A 16,749-nucleotide genomic window follows, 5' to 3' on the forward strand; every position below is an offset into this window, starting at 1 on the left:
GCCCTTCGCTCAGCTACCGATGTTAAACTCTCCAGTACTTTGCCCACGACAGAGCCCGCCTTCCTTACCAGCTTATTAAGACGTGAGGCGTCCCTCTTCTTAATGCTTCCTCCCCAACACGCCACCACAAAGAAGAGGGCGCTCTCCACAACTGACCTATAGAACATCTTCAGCATCTCACTACAGACATTGAATGACGCCAACCTTCTTAGGAAGTACAGTCGACTCTGTGCCTTCCTGCACAAGGCATCTGTGTTGGCAGTCCAGTCTAGCTTCTCGTCTAACTGTACTCCCAGATACTTGTAGGTCTTAACCTGCTCCACACATTCTCCATTAATGATCACTGGCTCCATATGAGGCCTAGGTCTCCTAAAGTCCACCACCATCTCCTTGGTCTTGGTGATATTGAGACGCAGGTAGTTTGAGTTGCACCATATCACAAAGTCCTGTATCAGTTTCCTATACTCCTCCTCCTGTCCATTCCTGACACACCCCACTATGGCCGTGTCATCAGCGAACTTCTGCACATGGCAGGACTCCGAGTTATATTGGAAGTCTGATGTGTACAGGGTGAACAGGACCGGAGAGAGTACGGTTCCCTGCGGCGCCCCTGTGCTGCTTACCACCGTGTCAGACCTACATAAACAAAGACTAACAACCAATCAATATGCAAAAGAACACAAATTTTGCAAATAAAAAATTTTGAGAACATGAATTGCAGACTCCTTGAAAGTGAGTGTGTAGGTTGTGGAATCAGTTCAGAGTTGAAGTGAGTGAAGTTATCCACGTTGGTTCAGGTGCCTGATAGTTGTAGAAATAATAAATTTTCCTGAACCTGGTGGTGTGGGACCTAAGGCTCCCGTACCTCCTATCCAACTGCAGTAATGAAAAAACAGCAAGGCCTGGATGGTGGGTGGGTGGAGGGTCCTTGGTGATGGATGCTGCTTTCTTGAGGCAGTGCTCCTTGTAAATGTGCTCAGTGATGGGGAGGGTTTTACCTGTGATAGACTAGATGTATCCAATACCTTCTGTAGACTTTTCCTTTCCTTGGCATTGGTGTTTTCATACCAGATTGTGATGCAACCAAGTAGGATACTTTCCATTGTGCATCTGTAAGACATTTGTCAAAGTTTTAGATGATATGCCAAAACTACACAAACTTCAAAGGAAGTGGAAGCACTTTGGTGCTGGTCCCAGGATTGATATTCTCTTATAATAATGCCAAGGAATTTAAAGTCACTGGCCCTCACCACCTCAATCCCCTGATGAGGACTCACTCAGGGACCTCCCATTCAGTCAATAATCAGCTCTTCTGCTTTGCTGACACTGAGTCAATAATTGTTGTGACACCATTCAACCAAATTTTCAATTTCCCTCCTTCGTTACACCTCTGATTCTGCCAACAATAGTGGTGTCATTAGCAAACTTATATATGCATATTGTGCAACAAAATAAGGGTTCAAGGCAAACCTGGACAATATATAACAAATATGCAGACAGGATGAGCTTCTCTACAGATGGGAATGATTTCTGAATGATCACCAGGAGCTTGATAAGAGTTAGAGTTATCCAGAGGTAAATATTGATATTGCAGTTAGTCAAGTGTTAAAGCTGCTAAGCTTATTAAAATACACAATATTTTTTATGTTTTTTCATTTAGCTGACAATTTCTTTTACAGCTAGTAGTGGCGCAACAACCTCACACTCAACATCAATAAGACCAAGGAAATTATTGTAGAATTCAGGAAGGGAAAGACAGAAAATACACAGACCCTCATTGAGGGGTCAGTAGTGAAAGGATGAGAAGATTCAAGTGGCTGGTGTCAGAGGATCTGTCTGGGTCAACACTGATACAATTGCAAAGAAGGCATGCCAGTGCCTCTAATTCATTAAGAGTTTAAGTAGAGTTGGTATGGCACCAAACCCTCTTGAAAATTTCTATAGATGTATGACATAGCACATTCTGACTGGCTGCATCACAGCCTGGCATGGATACTGCATGGCACAGAATGACAAGAGGCTGCAGAGGGTTACAGTCTTAGCCAACTCCATCATAGGCTAAACGCTTCTCACTATCAAGGATATATTCAAGAGGCGGTGCTTTAAGAAGGCCCTCACCATCTGGGTCATTCCCTCTTCCCACTACCACCAATGGGCCTGAAGACCCATATTCAATGATTTAGGAACAGCTTCTCTGCCATCAGATTTCTGAATGCTCCAAAAACCCATGAACTTCACTGTTACTTTTTATTTTTCACTTTTTATATAATTTATAGATTTTTATGTCTTTGCATTGTCCTGCCACAAAACAAAAATTTCACATATGTCAATGATAATAAATCTGATTCTGAACAAATTATATTATTTCTATTGCTTGTATTACTTTTTTATTTGTAGAGTTTACACAGTGTATATACACATATACCTACCTGCATGAGAAGGGTGAGGATGTTCAGAAAGGGAATTCCAGAGCTTAGGATTTGAAGAGCTGATGGCAGGATCACCAGTGATGATAACTACAACTTTTGAAGTTCAGGAATCTGTAGATGGAACAGCTGAGGAACCTAGGAAGGTTGTAGCAGTAAAGAAAGTTACAGAGATGGGAAAGTTAAGAACATGGAAGGATATATATACAAGGTCAGGCACTTTAAATTGGAGGTGTTGCCAAACAAGGAACCATTGTAGGCTAAAGAACACAGAGGTAATTGATAAGTGAATTTTGATCTAATGAGTAGTAAGAGTATGGGTAAAGTTATCGAAGAATTTGTTATTACATGACAGTAGATGAGAAAAGAACCAGAAGAACATTAGAAGAAATATAAATACAGAAAGGCTGAAAATAGTCTTTCCAACCAGCACCATATCTCTGCCGTATCTCCCAGTGGAAGTGCTCACTTCAATTTCAGAGTAATCACCCATTCTCAGAGAAATAATTTAATCCATACATATTTCAATGGGGGAATAAACACTGGAATTTGCCAGAATTATTAGCCTCCTATGAGTACAGGCAGCCATTGACTCCGATGCCTGTGAGGACACTCTTAATGAGCTGGAACCTCTCATCAATAAAAAGGGTTTCTACCTTGTATATGTGTGGCTGGTTGTATCAGTTGTATCTCATAAGAAAATTTTTCTGACTGAGAACTGGATGCCAGCAGAGGAAATGCTATTGTCACAATGCTAATGTAATAGGAGAAAGTGAGTAGATAAAATGCAAACAAGGAAATCTGCAGATGCTGGAAATTCAAACAACACACACAAAATGCTGGTAGAATGCAGCAGGCCAGGCAGCATCTATAGGAAGAAGCATATAGAATAAAATACAAATCTTGGATCTCATGGCAATTTTTCATCAGTTCTTCATACTGAATAAAGCTAACAACATAAGCCCCACCTTGAAATATCAATTGTTACTCCTGGGATGTTTGACAGTATCTGGTTTGGTCTTGCAATACATCCAGATCTGTAGTCTCTTTGCACCACATAATTAAGATTCCTCCTTTGCTCTTGAATCAGATCGTGTTGAGGAAAGATGTGATGTTACCATTGTTTAGGAATCACTATATCTGCAGCCGCATGTAAATACTGTGTCTTAATATTGAGTCACTGAACTTGGCATCAATCAGCTAACATCACTAATTGTGATGACATAACTATAGTCACACACCCTGACCACTGCCATCATTAATTGTCTGAATACACACCATACACAGTTTTGTGTAAATTACAGAATGTAAATGAGAACACAATCATTAACCAATTCCATTGTCAAGGTGTATCATTGTTCTTATCATTATGTTTCTTCATTCCACCAAATCATCTCCTGGATAAACAAAATGAGGAAAGAACAGAAAGAAAACAATTTGTTCTAGTTTAGTCAAGCTGATCTTATTTCTTAATTTTCCTTTCACTCAAGTTGCTCTTTAGGAAAACTGAACATTCTCCCTATACCTCCCCACTATGTGTGGAAATAAAGGCTACCCATCCTTACGTACCATTTCCTCATCCTGGGAACCTAATGTCCTTTAAAATCATAGTTGATCCTGGCTTAGTGGTAACTCTTCGATTTGCCTCAAATTATCCCCAATTTCTTTTACACTTGCTGATATGTTCTTCCCTTTCAAGATCATAGCACAATTTTGAAGACCACGTAACACCTTGATTAAGGAAGACATTATGTCATGCAGGCAGCAAATCTGTTGCCCATCCGTTGGACTAAGTAGTGGCACAGAGTGTAGAACAAGTTAGTCAGTTTTCTTTGACAGATTTTTTCTCATCTTCTTACTTGTTCTGTAATTTCTTGATACTGGAATTGACTTTATTTCTTACATCCTTCACATACATGAGTAACAATCTTTACATTACATCTCTATTTAAATGTGCAATCATAGTAATTTATAATAAATAGAACAGTCAATGCAACAGAGAAATATACTCAAATCAGCATGAGTTAATCAGTCTGATGGCCTGGTGGAAGAAGCTGTGACAGGGGCATGGTAGGAAAACAAACCCAAGTGCAGGACTCAAGCAGGATCAGGAGGCAGAATCTCTGTAGCGAGTGTAGAATCTGAGTCAGGACCTGGGAGACGTGGTTTACAAAGCGATACGGTGTTGATGACTTGGAGCAAGGTCTCTCTCTCTCTCTCTCTCTCCCTCCCTCCCCTTCCCCCTCTCCCTCTCCCACCTCCCCCTCTCCCTCCCCCCCTCTCACCCCCCGTTCCTCCCCCCCTCTCCCTCCCCCCCTCTCCCTCCCCCTCCCCCCCTCTCCCTCCCCCTCCCCCCCTCCCCCTCCCCTCCCCCTCCCCTCCCCCCCCCCCCTCCCCCTCCCCCCCCTCCCCTCCCCCCCCTCCCCCCTCCCCCTCCCCTCCCCCCCCCCCCCCTCCCCTCCCCCTCCCCCCCCCCCTCCCCCTCCCCCCCCCCCCTCCCCCTCCCCTCCCCCTCCCCCCCTCTCCCTCCCCCCCTCTCCCTCCCCCCCCTCCCCCTCCCCCCCTCTCCCTCCCCCCCTCTCCTCTCTCTCTCTCTCTCTCTCTCTTCCCCCCCCCCCCCAACAATCTGGCAAGGGCTGACTGCAGCTGTTGGAGTCTTAGCCTCTGGTAGCTAATGGAAACCAGGTGCTGGTGATTGAGAGGAATTGGGAAAGATTGGGAATCAAGTGTGGGGATTAAGGACCAATTAGGGAGGACAGGGAAAAGGTGGGGAATGCCAGCCAGGACCATGACAGAAGCTGTCCCAGAGCCTGTTGGTCCTGGCTTTTATGCTATGGTACTGCTTCCTGGATGGTAGCAGCTGGAATAGATTGTGGTTGGGGGTGACTCGGGTCCCCAATGATCCCTTTTTCACACCTGTCTTTGTAAATGTCCTGAATCATGGGAAGTTCACAACTACAGATGTGCTGTGCTGTCCGTACCACTCTCTGCAGAAGCCTACGATTAAGGGAGGTACAGTTCCCATGCCAGGCAGTGATGCAGCCAGTCAGGATGCTCTCAATTGTGCCACTGTAGAATGTTCTTAAGATTTGGGGGGCCCATACCAAACTTCCTCATCTGACTGAGGTGAAAGAGGCGCTGTTGTGCCTTTGTTGCCACACAGCTGGTTTGTTCAGACCATATGAGGTCCTTGGTGATGTGGATGCCAAGGAATTTAAAGCTGTTTACCCTCTCAACCCCAGATCCATTGATGTCAGTAGGGGTTAGCCCATCTGCATTCCTCCTGTAGTCCACAACCAGCTCCTTTGTTTTTGCGACATTGAGGGAAAGGTTGTTTTCTTGACACCACTGTGTCAGAGAGATGACTTCTTCCCTGTAGGCCACCTCATTATTGTTTGAGATTAGGCCAATTAATGTAATGTCGTTGGCAAATTTAATTAGCAGATTAGAGCTGTGGGTGGTGACACAGTCATGGGTATACAGGGAGTAAAGGAGGGGACTTAGTACACAGCCCTGATGGGCTCCTGTGTTGAGTGTAAGAGGGGTGAAGGTGAGGGAGCCCACCAGCGATCTGACAGGAAGTCCAGGAACCAGCTGCCCACGGCAGGGTCAAGGCTGAACTGTAGTCCAAGAACAGCATTCTCACATAAGCATCCTTCTTCTCCAGATGTGTAGGGACAGTACGTGGAGCAGTGGCTATTGCATCATCCGTCGATTGGTTGTGTCGGTAGGCGAATTGTAGAGGGCCCAGTTTGGGTGGCAGCCTGCCACAGATGTAGTCCTTGACCAACCTCTCAAAGCATTTGCTTATTATTGAGGCGAGTGCGACAGGACGCCAGTCGTTCAGACGTTACTTTGGTCTTTTTTGGTACAGGAACAATGGTGGATAATTTGAAGCAGGGCGGTACTTAAAAATGTCTGTAAACACACTTGCTAGTTCTGTCGCGCACATCCTGAGTACTCACCCTGGGATGCTGTCCAGTCCCGCAGCCTCGCGACTGTCCGCTCGTTGGAAAAATCTGCATACCTCAGCCTCAGAGACGACCAGGTTGCAGGTTGTAGTGGTGGCTTTCCTCGGAGGCTCAGAGTTAGTCACATCAAATCAAGCGTAAAAGCGATTAAGCTCATCTGGGAGAGAGGCCGTGATGTTGGTGGCTTTGAAGTCTGCGCTAGTATGCATTCCTCGCCACAAGTCGTGTGCAGTCTTGTCCCTGTATTATTGTTTCATAGTATTGATAGTTCTGTGCAGATCGTAGCTGCTTTTGAGCTCCTGCTGATTGTGCTGATTGCTGGCAACGTAAGTTCTGTGTCGCACTCGAACTCGGTGTAGCCACCGCAAGGGCCCGGTGGGGAAGGACCACAGTCTAGAGTTCTTCTCCCGTGGGAGTTGAGGGGTAGGGGGGTTGGGGGTATACCCCCTGAAAGAACAAAGTGCCACGTAGATGGCAAAACTTTTGAACTTTGAAAATGTAAAGACAGTAATGGTACCAACTGTAAAGAATTGAAAGTCTTTGAATGGTTATTGTATATAATTTTATTTTTGAATAAAGTATATTTTTAATTTAAAAAAGTTATGTGTCGTGCGGTAAGTGCCGCTCACACGGAACTATTGATCCAGGATTTCTGGTTCGGAAAGATCCTGACCGACTTGTGGGGGACAAAATCGTCGATGCACTTCCAGATGAAACACGTGATTCCATCCGGGCGTGAACTTTGCTCAACGTGTTTGTTGGATTCCTTCACAGGATATAGTTTGTTCATCCATGATTAATTAAATAATTTCAGTTATTCCCGACTTGTCTCCCACATTTCCAGCACTCATTTTCTTTCTCTTTACAGACTTCATTTATCCCCTCCTATTTACGTCTCTCCCAGATTTACTGTTTATTATTTCAAGAGTCTACTCTTGAAACTTCATTTTAAAATGAATCCACCAAAAGTGAACAAGCAAACAAGTGCAGATTCTGGACATAGAAAATAATTTAAAAATATGATGTTGGAACCAGTAGGTCAGACGCATCCGTTCAAAATGAGAGACAGTTAATGCTTCATTGAGAAGACATATTCTAAGTGTGGCTAGAAGAAAGGTGGTGAGAGCAGAAGGAATGTCTGCGATAGGGTGCAGAACAAGAGGGGTTGGATGATGGCGGAGATGCTGGCAGATGGATGCACTTGTGAAGAGTTGTTAATCACAGATGAACTGCCTGATGGAGATGTGAAGACAAGGAAATAGGAGAGATATTAAATGGTTGAAGCTGGAAGATAACTGGAGTATAGGAGTTGGGATGTAATGTTAAAATTGTACAAAGGCCAAATTTGGAGTATTGTGTACAGTTCTGGTCACTGAATTATAGGAAAGATGTCAACAAAATAGAGTACAGAGAAGATTTACTAGAATGTTACCTGGGTTTCAGCACCTAAGTTACAGGGAAAGATTGAACAAGTTAGGTTTCTATTCTTTGGAGTGTAGAAGGTTGAGGAGGGACTCAATAGAGGTATTTAAAATTATGAAGGGGATAGATAGAATTGACGTGGATAGGCTTTTTCCATTGAGATGTAGGGGAGATTCAAACAAGAGGACATGAGTTGAGAGGGGGCAAAAGTTTAGGGGTAACATGAGTGGGAACTTCTTTACTCAGAGAGTGGTAGCTGTGTGGAACGAGCTTCCAGTAGAAGTGGTAGAGGCAGGTTTGATTTTGTCATTTAAAAAAAATTGGATAGGTATATGGACAGGAAAGGAATGGAGTGAGTGCAGGTGGGTGGGACTAGGGACAATTCTAGTAAGTGTTCAGCACGGACTAGAAGGGCTGAGATGGCCTGTTTCTGTGCTGTAATTGTTATATGGTTAATAAAATACTGCAGGAACTAGATATCTGAAATCATTATAGAGAATGCTAGGAATACACAGCAGACTAGGCAGCACCTTCATCAAGAGGTGCTGTGGTCATCATGAGTAAGCATGTGATGAGAAGAGGCCAACTCCATTGTCAAGACAGCAGTTCATTGCACCCCTGACAGGTGGCGGAACCATGGGTGACCACAGACAACTTGGTGCCGTACTACAGAGGGAGAAATGAGGACCCTGAACCACCCCTGGGCACAACAGAGAAGATGGCTAAGGACAGAGAGAGACAGAGGACCTTCATTGCTGTCCTAAGTGCCAATGATGTAGTGGGCAATAAGTAAGTAAGTAGGCAGCACCAGGGCAGCTAGACAAAAAGATAATGTTTCAGGCTAATCTCTAATTTGTTGGAACTGGCCACTTTCTGTACAAACTTGAACGAAACCTTATGTGAAGTTGTTGAATTCTGTGTTAAAGTCCTGAGGCAAGAATGAGGCTAAACTGAAGATGAGATGTTCCTTGAGTTTATATTGGACTTCATCTGCATTCCAAAAGACAGAGAATGGTCTGGAAAACTGAAGTGACAGGATACATTAAAACCCACAAAACTTAACTGAAAAAGTATATTTAAATAAACTGTATTTGCTAAATTCATGGAGTTTTAGCGCCGGAATTTAAACAAGAGGTGAAGCGATTGGGGCGGACTCAGCGGGTGGATCTGGGAATGATGACGGCGTAGTAGAAGTTCTCTTTCAGATTTAAGGCAGGTGCGACCCGGAATTGCCGCCGATGCGCTCGGGCTGCCCATAAAAACAATGCACTTCCAGATACAGACACGCGACAAGGGGTGAAGTTATAATACTCGCTCACGGAGGGGGCGGTACAGCCAGAGAAGCCGCCGCATGCAAAGTGTGCCTCGGACGCCCGCCCATCTTGCCGCACCCATGCTCTCTTTGTCGGGCGTTTGGCAACGATCCTTGGATAAGGCGCATGCGCGACAACGCGCGCCGGAATTTAAACAGGAGGAAAGGCAGTTGGTGTGGACTCAGCGGCTGGATTTGGGAGTGGTGGTGGAGAAAGAGGAGTCCTCGCTCGGATTTAAGGTAGGTGCTGGCCGGGAGTTACTGTCAGTGTACTCGGGTTAGCTAGCGAGCTCCTCAAGCTGCCCGGTGCAGCCCCATTCAACTGTTATATCGCGGTCTTTGCATCCTAGGGTGGCTCAGGTGAAGTGCGTGTACTCTGGTAAGTGTAATCTTGAGGCGAGCTTCCCTCCGCATCTCGCGTGTGTGAGACAGTGAGAAACAGGAGGCTTTTACTGCAATAGCCCCCAAGCTGAGAAATGCCGTGTCTAGGGGCTGAAATATGTCTCTCCTGTTTGCAATAGAGAAACTTCGCGGCTCTTGTCCACCGGGCACGGGCGGCTGTCCGCTCTTGCACCTTCCTCCACCCTCCTGAATCTTCTGGCTTTTTAGCGCAGGGAGCTTGTCTGTGTCCGAATGTTCCATCTACACTGAGATGGATAGAAGCAGAGGCGACTATCTCGGAATATGGCTCCCGCGTCTACTCGGCCTGGCTCAAGTAACATTTACAATTAATTATCTGTGGTATTACATTTCAAGTGCATATCCCGAATTGATTTGCAAAATAAATTTTTCTTCTGGTGGGGGGGGGGGGGGGGTGGGGAGCTGGGTGTGATGTTAAGGTATTCTGTATGCCATTACCGCCGAGCGGCGCAGGTAGCAATTTAGTGATACGTTCATATAGTGTCATCAGCCAACTAGTAAAAGTATTATCTCACAGGAAGTAGGAATGTAAAGTTTTAAGATGAGCACTGTAAGTACTTTGTTGCAGAAAAAGTACTTAAAAGTTGGATGCACAGTCTAGTGAATGATGAAAGGTCTGTTTTTTTTCTAAATATGTTGCTCTTGGGAGTCTGTAATGTTCTGATCTGGCCAAAAATCATGAATTGTTGCCTTTGTGCACAGAAGTCTGGTAATTCCACAGAGGGAATACATCTTGTAAGAAAATTAGGTGATATCTTCATGTTTTGGGGTTGTGTAACATCATGTTTCAAGAGCTCTGTGCTTTTATTTTTTTTTTTAAAGTTGCAAGTTTGACAGATCAAATTTAACACTAGTTTTGCAGATAATACTCACTGTAGGTCAATGGTGAAATCTGAAGGTGTTTATGTACTAGAAGTGGCCATTTTTTGATTTGGGTGAATAGAAACGTTCTTTGACAAGTTAATCTGTCATTAGTGGGCAAGGACCATCCTTGGACCTACAGGAAAGGTGAATCTGAGGGGATGGGTTCTCAACTAAACTCATTCCTTTGCAGAATGTTTCATCTCCAAAACTTTCTAGCAAACACAAAGATACATGGAGATTAGAAAAATAGAGGGCTATGTGCTAGGGAAATTCTAGGCAGTTTCTAAAGTAGCTTACATGGTCGGCACAACATTGTGAGCCGAAGGGCCTGTAATGCGGTGAATGTATCCTTAGTGTATACTTGGTGTCATGTAACCCTGTCCAAATTGTTTCTACACTGAATATTTGTTAAGATTCATCCCTAACAATTCTGGTCTGGACCTCTGCATTATAGGCTGTTCTTAAAAGTTTTCATTGAGGTCAACATATAACTTTGTTTATACACTTTAACCTGTCTAGCATCTGCTGGTCTTAGATTACAAGGAATATTCAGTAAAGTCCAGCACGTGGCCAAGTATCGTAGACTGGGACAAAACAATGCCCACTTGCTGAAGAATATGTGCCGCTTTCTGAGGGACTGTCATTCAAGACTCCATTACTGTATCTGGAGGAGTGATTGGTATCCATACTATTAACAAATCCTTGGACTAATGTGCCTTTTTTTAAAAAAAGAACAGGTGATTTTAAATCTGAGACTAATATTGCCAGCTGAGTTGTACTTTAGATAATCAGTGTTATTTCCCTACTCATTTTTGTATCTGGCATTTGAAATGTATACATGAAAAGATCGGGTGGACAGCTAGAGACTTTTCCCAGGGTGGAAATGGCTAACACGAAGGGGCATGATTTTAGGGTGAGATGTTTCTTTTTACAGTACATACTGCCAGGGGTGGTGATAGACAGTGATTAGTGTTACGAATGAGGAGCAACTCTGATGGGCAGAAGGGTACGGAATCTCCAATGCCCCCCCCTCCCCCCCCCCGGAGAATCGCAAATCACTACTATTCCGATGCTGTTATCAAAGGAAATGAGAGAGATAAACAGCTCATACAAATTTATGAGAGAAGGCACAGTACAGGTTGGAATGTCTCCTATTGACAAAGAGGGAGATTACTGCTATTGTCTCTTGGAGAAGGAATCGTGTAATGAGTACTGTTCTATTCATTGAAACCCCTTGGGGCAACCAGAGTGGTCTGGTTGAGGGATTGCATCATCCCAACCTGATTGACATCTGAGACCCCGTGAGTGTGGATAAAAGTAGGATCTGGGGAACACCCCTCAGACGCACCAGGAGAGACGCTACGAGACCGGTGGGGGCTTGTGTGTGTGTGTCCACCCTTGCCTGGGTGACGAATCCTCCACAGGACGGTCTAGCTAAAGGACGGGGACGGGTCAAGATCGTAAAAGGAAAGTCGGCACGTTTCTCTCCCCCTCCCCCTCCCCCTCCCCCTCCCCCTCCCCCTCCCCCTCCCCCTCCCCCTCCCCCTCCCCCTCCCCCTCCCCCTCCCCCTCCCCCTCCCCCTCCCCCTCCCCCTCCCCCTCCCCCTCCCCCTCCCCCTCCCCCTCCAACTACCGCAGCCTGCATGAACTGAACTTTATTTTTCCATTGGACAATTCATTATCCCCAGACAACGATAGAGCTTATTTCTTATTGATTATTATTATACCCGCACTTTTAGGTTTAGTATTGATGTTGTATATTATCTGTATCTTTGCATTGATATTAGTTTTTGTGTATTTCTACTAATAAATACTGTTAAAAATAGTATCATCAGACTTCAACAGATACTCCTATCTTTGCTGGTAAGATACCCAGTTACGGGGTTCGTAACAACTTGGGGCCTTGTCTCCATACCTTGATACCAAATTGGAGGGTCAGGGAATCGGGCTTTTAAGTCCAGACTTGGATCTGGTTGCGCGGGTAACCAGACGGGAAACCTGCAAATATGGACGTAGACGAATTTACAAAAAACCTGACTCCGGAGGCGCTAGAGGATGCCACAAAGTCGGACTTGGTAAATATTGCGAAAAGATTAAAACTCACAGAGGTGAAGTCGTCAATGAAAAAGTGGGAGATACAGAGGGCCATAGCTCAGTATTCTGTTAATAAGGAGGTGTTTTCGGCTGAGGTAGTGGAACCTACCCCTGAAAAGTTACCATTTTTCAGTTAGAGTTGGAAAAATTGAGGCTAGACGCGGAAGAAAAGAAGAGGGAGCATGAAATTAGGTTAAAAGAGCTGGAAGCAGAGGAAAGGGAGAAGGAGAAACAGAGGCCGCATGAGCTGGACATGGAGAAGTTAAAGCAAGAGAGAAGGGTCCAAGGGGCAGACCAAGAGGAGAGGTTTTATGTTAGTAAGGAGTTTAGGTTAGTACCTCTGTTTGAGGAGACGGATGTTGATAGCTATTTCTTGCATTTTGAAAAGGTGGCAGTGAATCAGAAGTGGCGCAGAGATCAGTGGGTGGCGTTGTTACAAAGTGTGTTCAAGATGTGGATGCACATGGTACTGAACCTAGTAATGAAACTCAGGAAAAGTCTGAGGTATCTGATTCAGTTAAAAAGGAATGCAGTCCTTGTGGGTCAGATGGACTTGGTTCAGTGAAGAAAGGGTTAACCTTGGTACTAGTGGGAAGTGAGAATTCCCAGTTGTTTGTGTTCGAAGGTGTGTTAAAAGTTAGTGAGGAGATAAAAGGTGGTGATGTGGATATTATTATTGAAGGAGAAGGGAAAAGTGTAGTTCCTCAGTTGAATGAAGAAAATTTAAAGTCTGGATTGGTGTTAGAAGCAGTAACCAGGCTGAAGGAACAATGACTTGTTAACAAGGTGCCTGCGAATCAATTACAGTTTGATTTGGAATGTAAAGGTACCTCACTCGCTAATGTTATTCAAGGGTGTGCTGTGAAGAGGCAGAATTTGAAATGTTGTTTGGACAAAGAGGGACCACTTGCAGATATTAAACTGAAAACTAATAGAATGAAGGGTCCTGAAGATAAAACTAATGACTTGCTTAAAAATAAAGAATTGTGTGGAAGTTCAGAAGATGGGCTAAATTTGGAAAACATTGTTGATAAAATAACTCCTACGAAAGGAGTATGCAAAAGCCTATTCCACACTGGTGAGCAAGCTAACCACGTGAGAGTTAAGTGGAAAAGGGGCGAAGGTTGATGAAATGCCACTTTAAATAACAGAATCTGGTTTTGAGGGATTTCGACAAAGCATGTAAATAATAAAGACAACACCATGGAAGATTGACTGTTAAGTTTAAAAGTAAAATAAAGATTAGTATTTGCATAAACTTTTGTACCGTACTACAGAATAATCACACGTATTGGTTCACATTTGTATTATATACTTAAGATGACAACTCTTTAGTTTCCTTTTGCTGAAGAAAAGGAATAAAAATAGGTGGTTATTAAATTGGAGTCTGATGCTACAGGAATTTTATTAGGTACAAGATATTAAGATATTAAAGGAAGTGACAATGTAATCGCTAAATGTTTAGATGCTAAATTGAATGTATAACTGTATTACTCTGTAGTGAAAAACTCTTTTGTATTGTGTTATATTCTGAAATTCTGTAAGACTCTGTATTAGTTAATTTTTCCCCGTGGTAAAAATTCTTAGAAGGATGGGGGTGTTACGAATGAGGAGCAACTCTGATGGGCAGAAGGGTATGGAATCACCAATGCCCCCCCCCCCCCCCTTGGAGAATCGCAAATCGCTACTATTCCGATGCTGTTATCAAAGGAAATGAGAGAGATAAACAGCTCATACAAATTTATGCGCGAGAGGCACAGTACAGGTTGGAATGTCTCCTATTGACAAAGAGAGAGATTACTGCTATTGTCTCTTGGAGAAGGAATCGTGTATTGAGTACTGTTCTATTCATTGAAACCCCTCGGGGGGGCAACCAGAGTAGTCTGGTTGAGGGATTGCATCATCCCAACCTGATTAACATCTGAGACCCCGTGAGTGGGGATAAAAGTAGGGTCTGGGGAACACCCTCAGATGCACCAGGAGAGACGCTACGAGACCGGTGGGGGCTTCTGTGTGTGTCCACCCTTGCCTGGGTGACGAGTCCTCCACGGAACGGTCGTAAAAGGAAAGTTGGCAAGTCTTCCTCTCCCCCCACTCCCCACAGTGATCAACAACTACCGCAGCCTGCATGAGCTGAACTTTATATTTCCATCGGACAATTCATTATCCCCTAGACAACGATAGAGCTTATTTCTTATTGATTATTATTATACCCGCACTTTTAGGTTTAGTATTGATGTCGTTTATTATCTGTATATTTGCATTGATATTATTTTTCTGTATTTTTACTAATAAATACTGTTAAAAATAGTATCATCAGACTTCAACGGATACTCCTATCTTTGCTGGTATGATACCCAGTTACGGGGTTCGTAACATTAGAAACATTTTAAGAAAGTCTTGGGATGATAGACAATGGAGGGCTATATAGAGTTGAGTTGAGGGTTGAGTTGATCTTGAAGTAAATTGTAAGGTTAGCACAATGTTGTAGGCTGAAAGGTCTGTACTTGGCAGTATGTGTTCTCATAAACTTCTAGAAATGTAGTAAACTGCATTATTTATTTGGTCAATTCTCCTTTTTCATTGTAGGCACTATATTGAACTTGTGGTACAAAGCAAAAATGTCATCTCTGTGCACTGTGGAAGCAATGTTGCGCAGTCCTTTGAAGCGCCTGAGACAGTCTCCTGCCGATAATGAAAATGGTGAGTTTGGTTAAGTTTCAAGCAACCTTTTTTACTTTTTAAAAAAAAATATTTATCTATCTTTGTGTGTCTCACATCCTACTTTTACGGTGTAAAATCAGGTGGGGTGAATTCTACTAATTTGTTATGTACTTCTCAAGTTACAATATATAAAGTTATTTCCATCTATTGACATGATAAGTTGCATTAAAATCCAGAAATTAAATGTGATTTTGCTACATCTTTTTAAACTTAAGTGCTCAAAAAGTACCTAAGGTGGTGGTAGAGGGGGATAGATTAGAGACATTTAAGGAAGTCTTTAGATGATAGAAAAATAGAGGGCTAAATAGGAGGGAAGGGTTGGATTGATCTTGGAGTAAATTGTAAGGTTAGCATATCATTGTGGAGTGAAAGGTCTGTACTTTGCTGTATGGCTGCTTAAGGTATTTTTTCATATTTTAATCCTGTTCCAAGCTTAATTTAAGATTGCCTTTTTAAGAACTTGTTGAGCTACATGTTGCAGTCATAAATAGACCTGTTATTACCTTCATGGGTGCTTAGTACCTGCTGTTGGTTGTCTCCAAGGAGAAGACATAAAATTCTTAACTGAAGAATGTAATTTATTTTGGTGGGGTGGAGGGGGGAGAAATTTGGTGAATTTCATGTACACTTCCTGGAAGTGATGAGGTATGTCAACATAGGTCTCCTTCATTTTTACTATGTACTGTACCAGCAGTTATGGTCGAAATGACAATAAAAATGACTTGACTTGACTTCAGGAACCCTGCTAGCTCTTAAAATTTGTGTAAGATTACAACTATCCAACCCCAATGCTAGCTCCACATGCCCTACTCTCCCCAATTACACCACTCCTGTTCTCATTAGCTGTGAGGTACAGGCACTGAACTGCATATGTTCATAAATCTTCAAAGGTGGTAGGACCACAATTTAAACCAATGGAGTACAAAATCAAAACTTAGCGCTACACTGAAACATTTGACACTGTTTCACTGCATTCCTATAGTCAGGTACTCCATTTCTATCTAGAAGCCAGATAGTGATTGCTGTCACTGAGCAGAGTGTTGAGGATATTCGATGGGCAAGTCCATTTTTTTTGGAAGGATATCGGATCCAACAGCAGACATGTTGGGAACTGGGGAGCATCTGTTTTAAGATGGCTGAAGGGTAGTGGCAATAGAGGAAGAAATGAAATTACACTGATCTAGCTTGAACATATCTGTAAGGAGGAATTTAACTATGTAAGAAGTGTGGAACTATTAGTAAAGAGCTGGGTACATAAGAATAGAGCCTATATCTGAGCAAAATAATCCTGTGCCATACAGTGAAAATCCACTGGCACTGTCATGCAGTTCTTATCTGCATTATATTGCAATAATATTAGTTGGGCATGCATCTAATACACATTCCACATTCAATTCAATTGTCATTCAACCATGCATCAGATAGTGTTACTCCAGGGCCAGGGTGTAAAATACCTTTACCTTGGGTAAAATACCCAAGTCACGCATAACACATAAGTTAGCAAGCACATGCAAGA

At 43.3% G+C, this 16,749-nt stretch overlaps 1 protein-coding gene and 1 long non-coding RNA gene across 5 annotated transcripts in view; one reads left to right on the plus strand and one right to left on the minus strand.

Moving 5' to 3' along the window:
- Nucleotides 1–542: 542 nt before the first annotated feature.
- Nucleotides 543–6,818, minus strand: LOC140740453 (uncharacterized). The gene is made up of 3 exons (XR_012101864.1): nucleotides 6,392–6,818; nucleotides 2,430–2,564; nucleotides 543–1,110 (listed from the first exon to the last, which is right to left on the minus strand). It is a non-coding gene; the product is annotated as an uncharacterized lncRNA (long non-coding RNA).
- A 2,435-nt stretch (nucleotides 6,819–9,253) lies between these two features.
- LOC140740454 (anillin-like) overlaps nucleotides 9,254–16,749 on the plus strand; it is a 73,077-nt gene continuing 65,581 nt past the window's right edge. For all 4 annotated transcript variants that reach the window (XM_073069616.1, XM_073069618.1, XM_073069620.1 and 1 more), the window contains exons 1-2: nucleotides 9,254–9,371; nucleotides 15,099–15,212. In XM_073069616.1, the coding sequence (XP_072925717.1) occupies nucleotides 15,131–15,212 (82 nt within the window). In that variant the 5' untranslated portion in view covers nucleotides 9,254–9,371; nucleotides 15,099–15,130. The remainder of the gene's footprint in view (nucleotides 9,372–15,098; nucleotides 15,213–16,749) is intronic.

Source organism: Hemitrygon akajei, chromosome 17 (assembly GCF_048418815.1).
Source record: "Hemitrygon akajei chromosome 17, sHemAka1.3, whole genome shotgun sequence".
In the NCBI taxonomy this organism is placed as follows: domain Eukaryota; kingdom Metazoa; phylum Chordata; class Chondrichthyes; order Myliobatiformes; family Dasyatidae; genus Hemitrygon; species Hemitrygon akajei.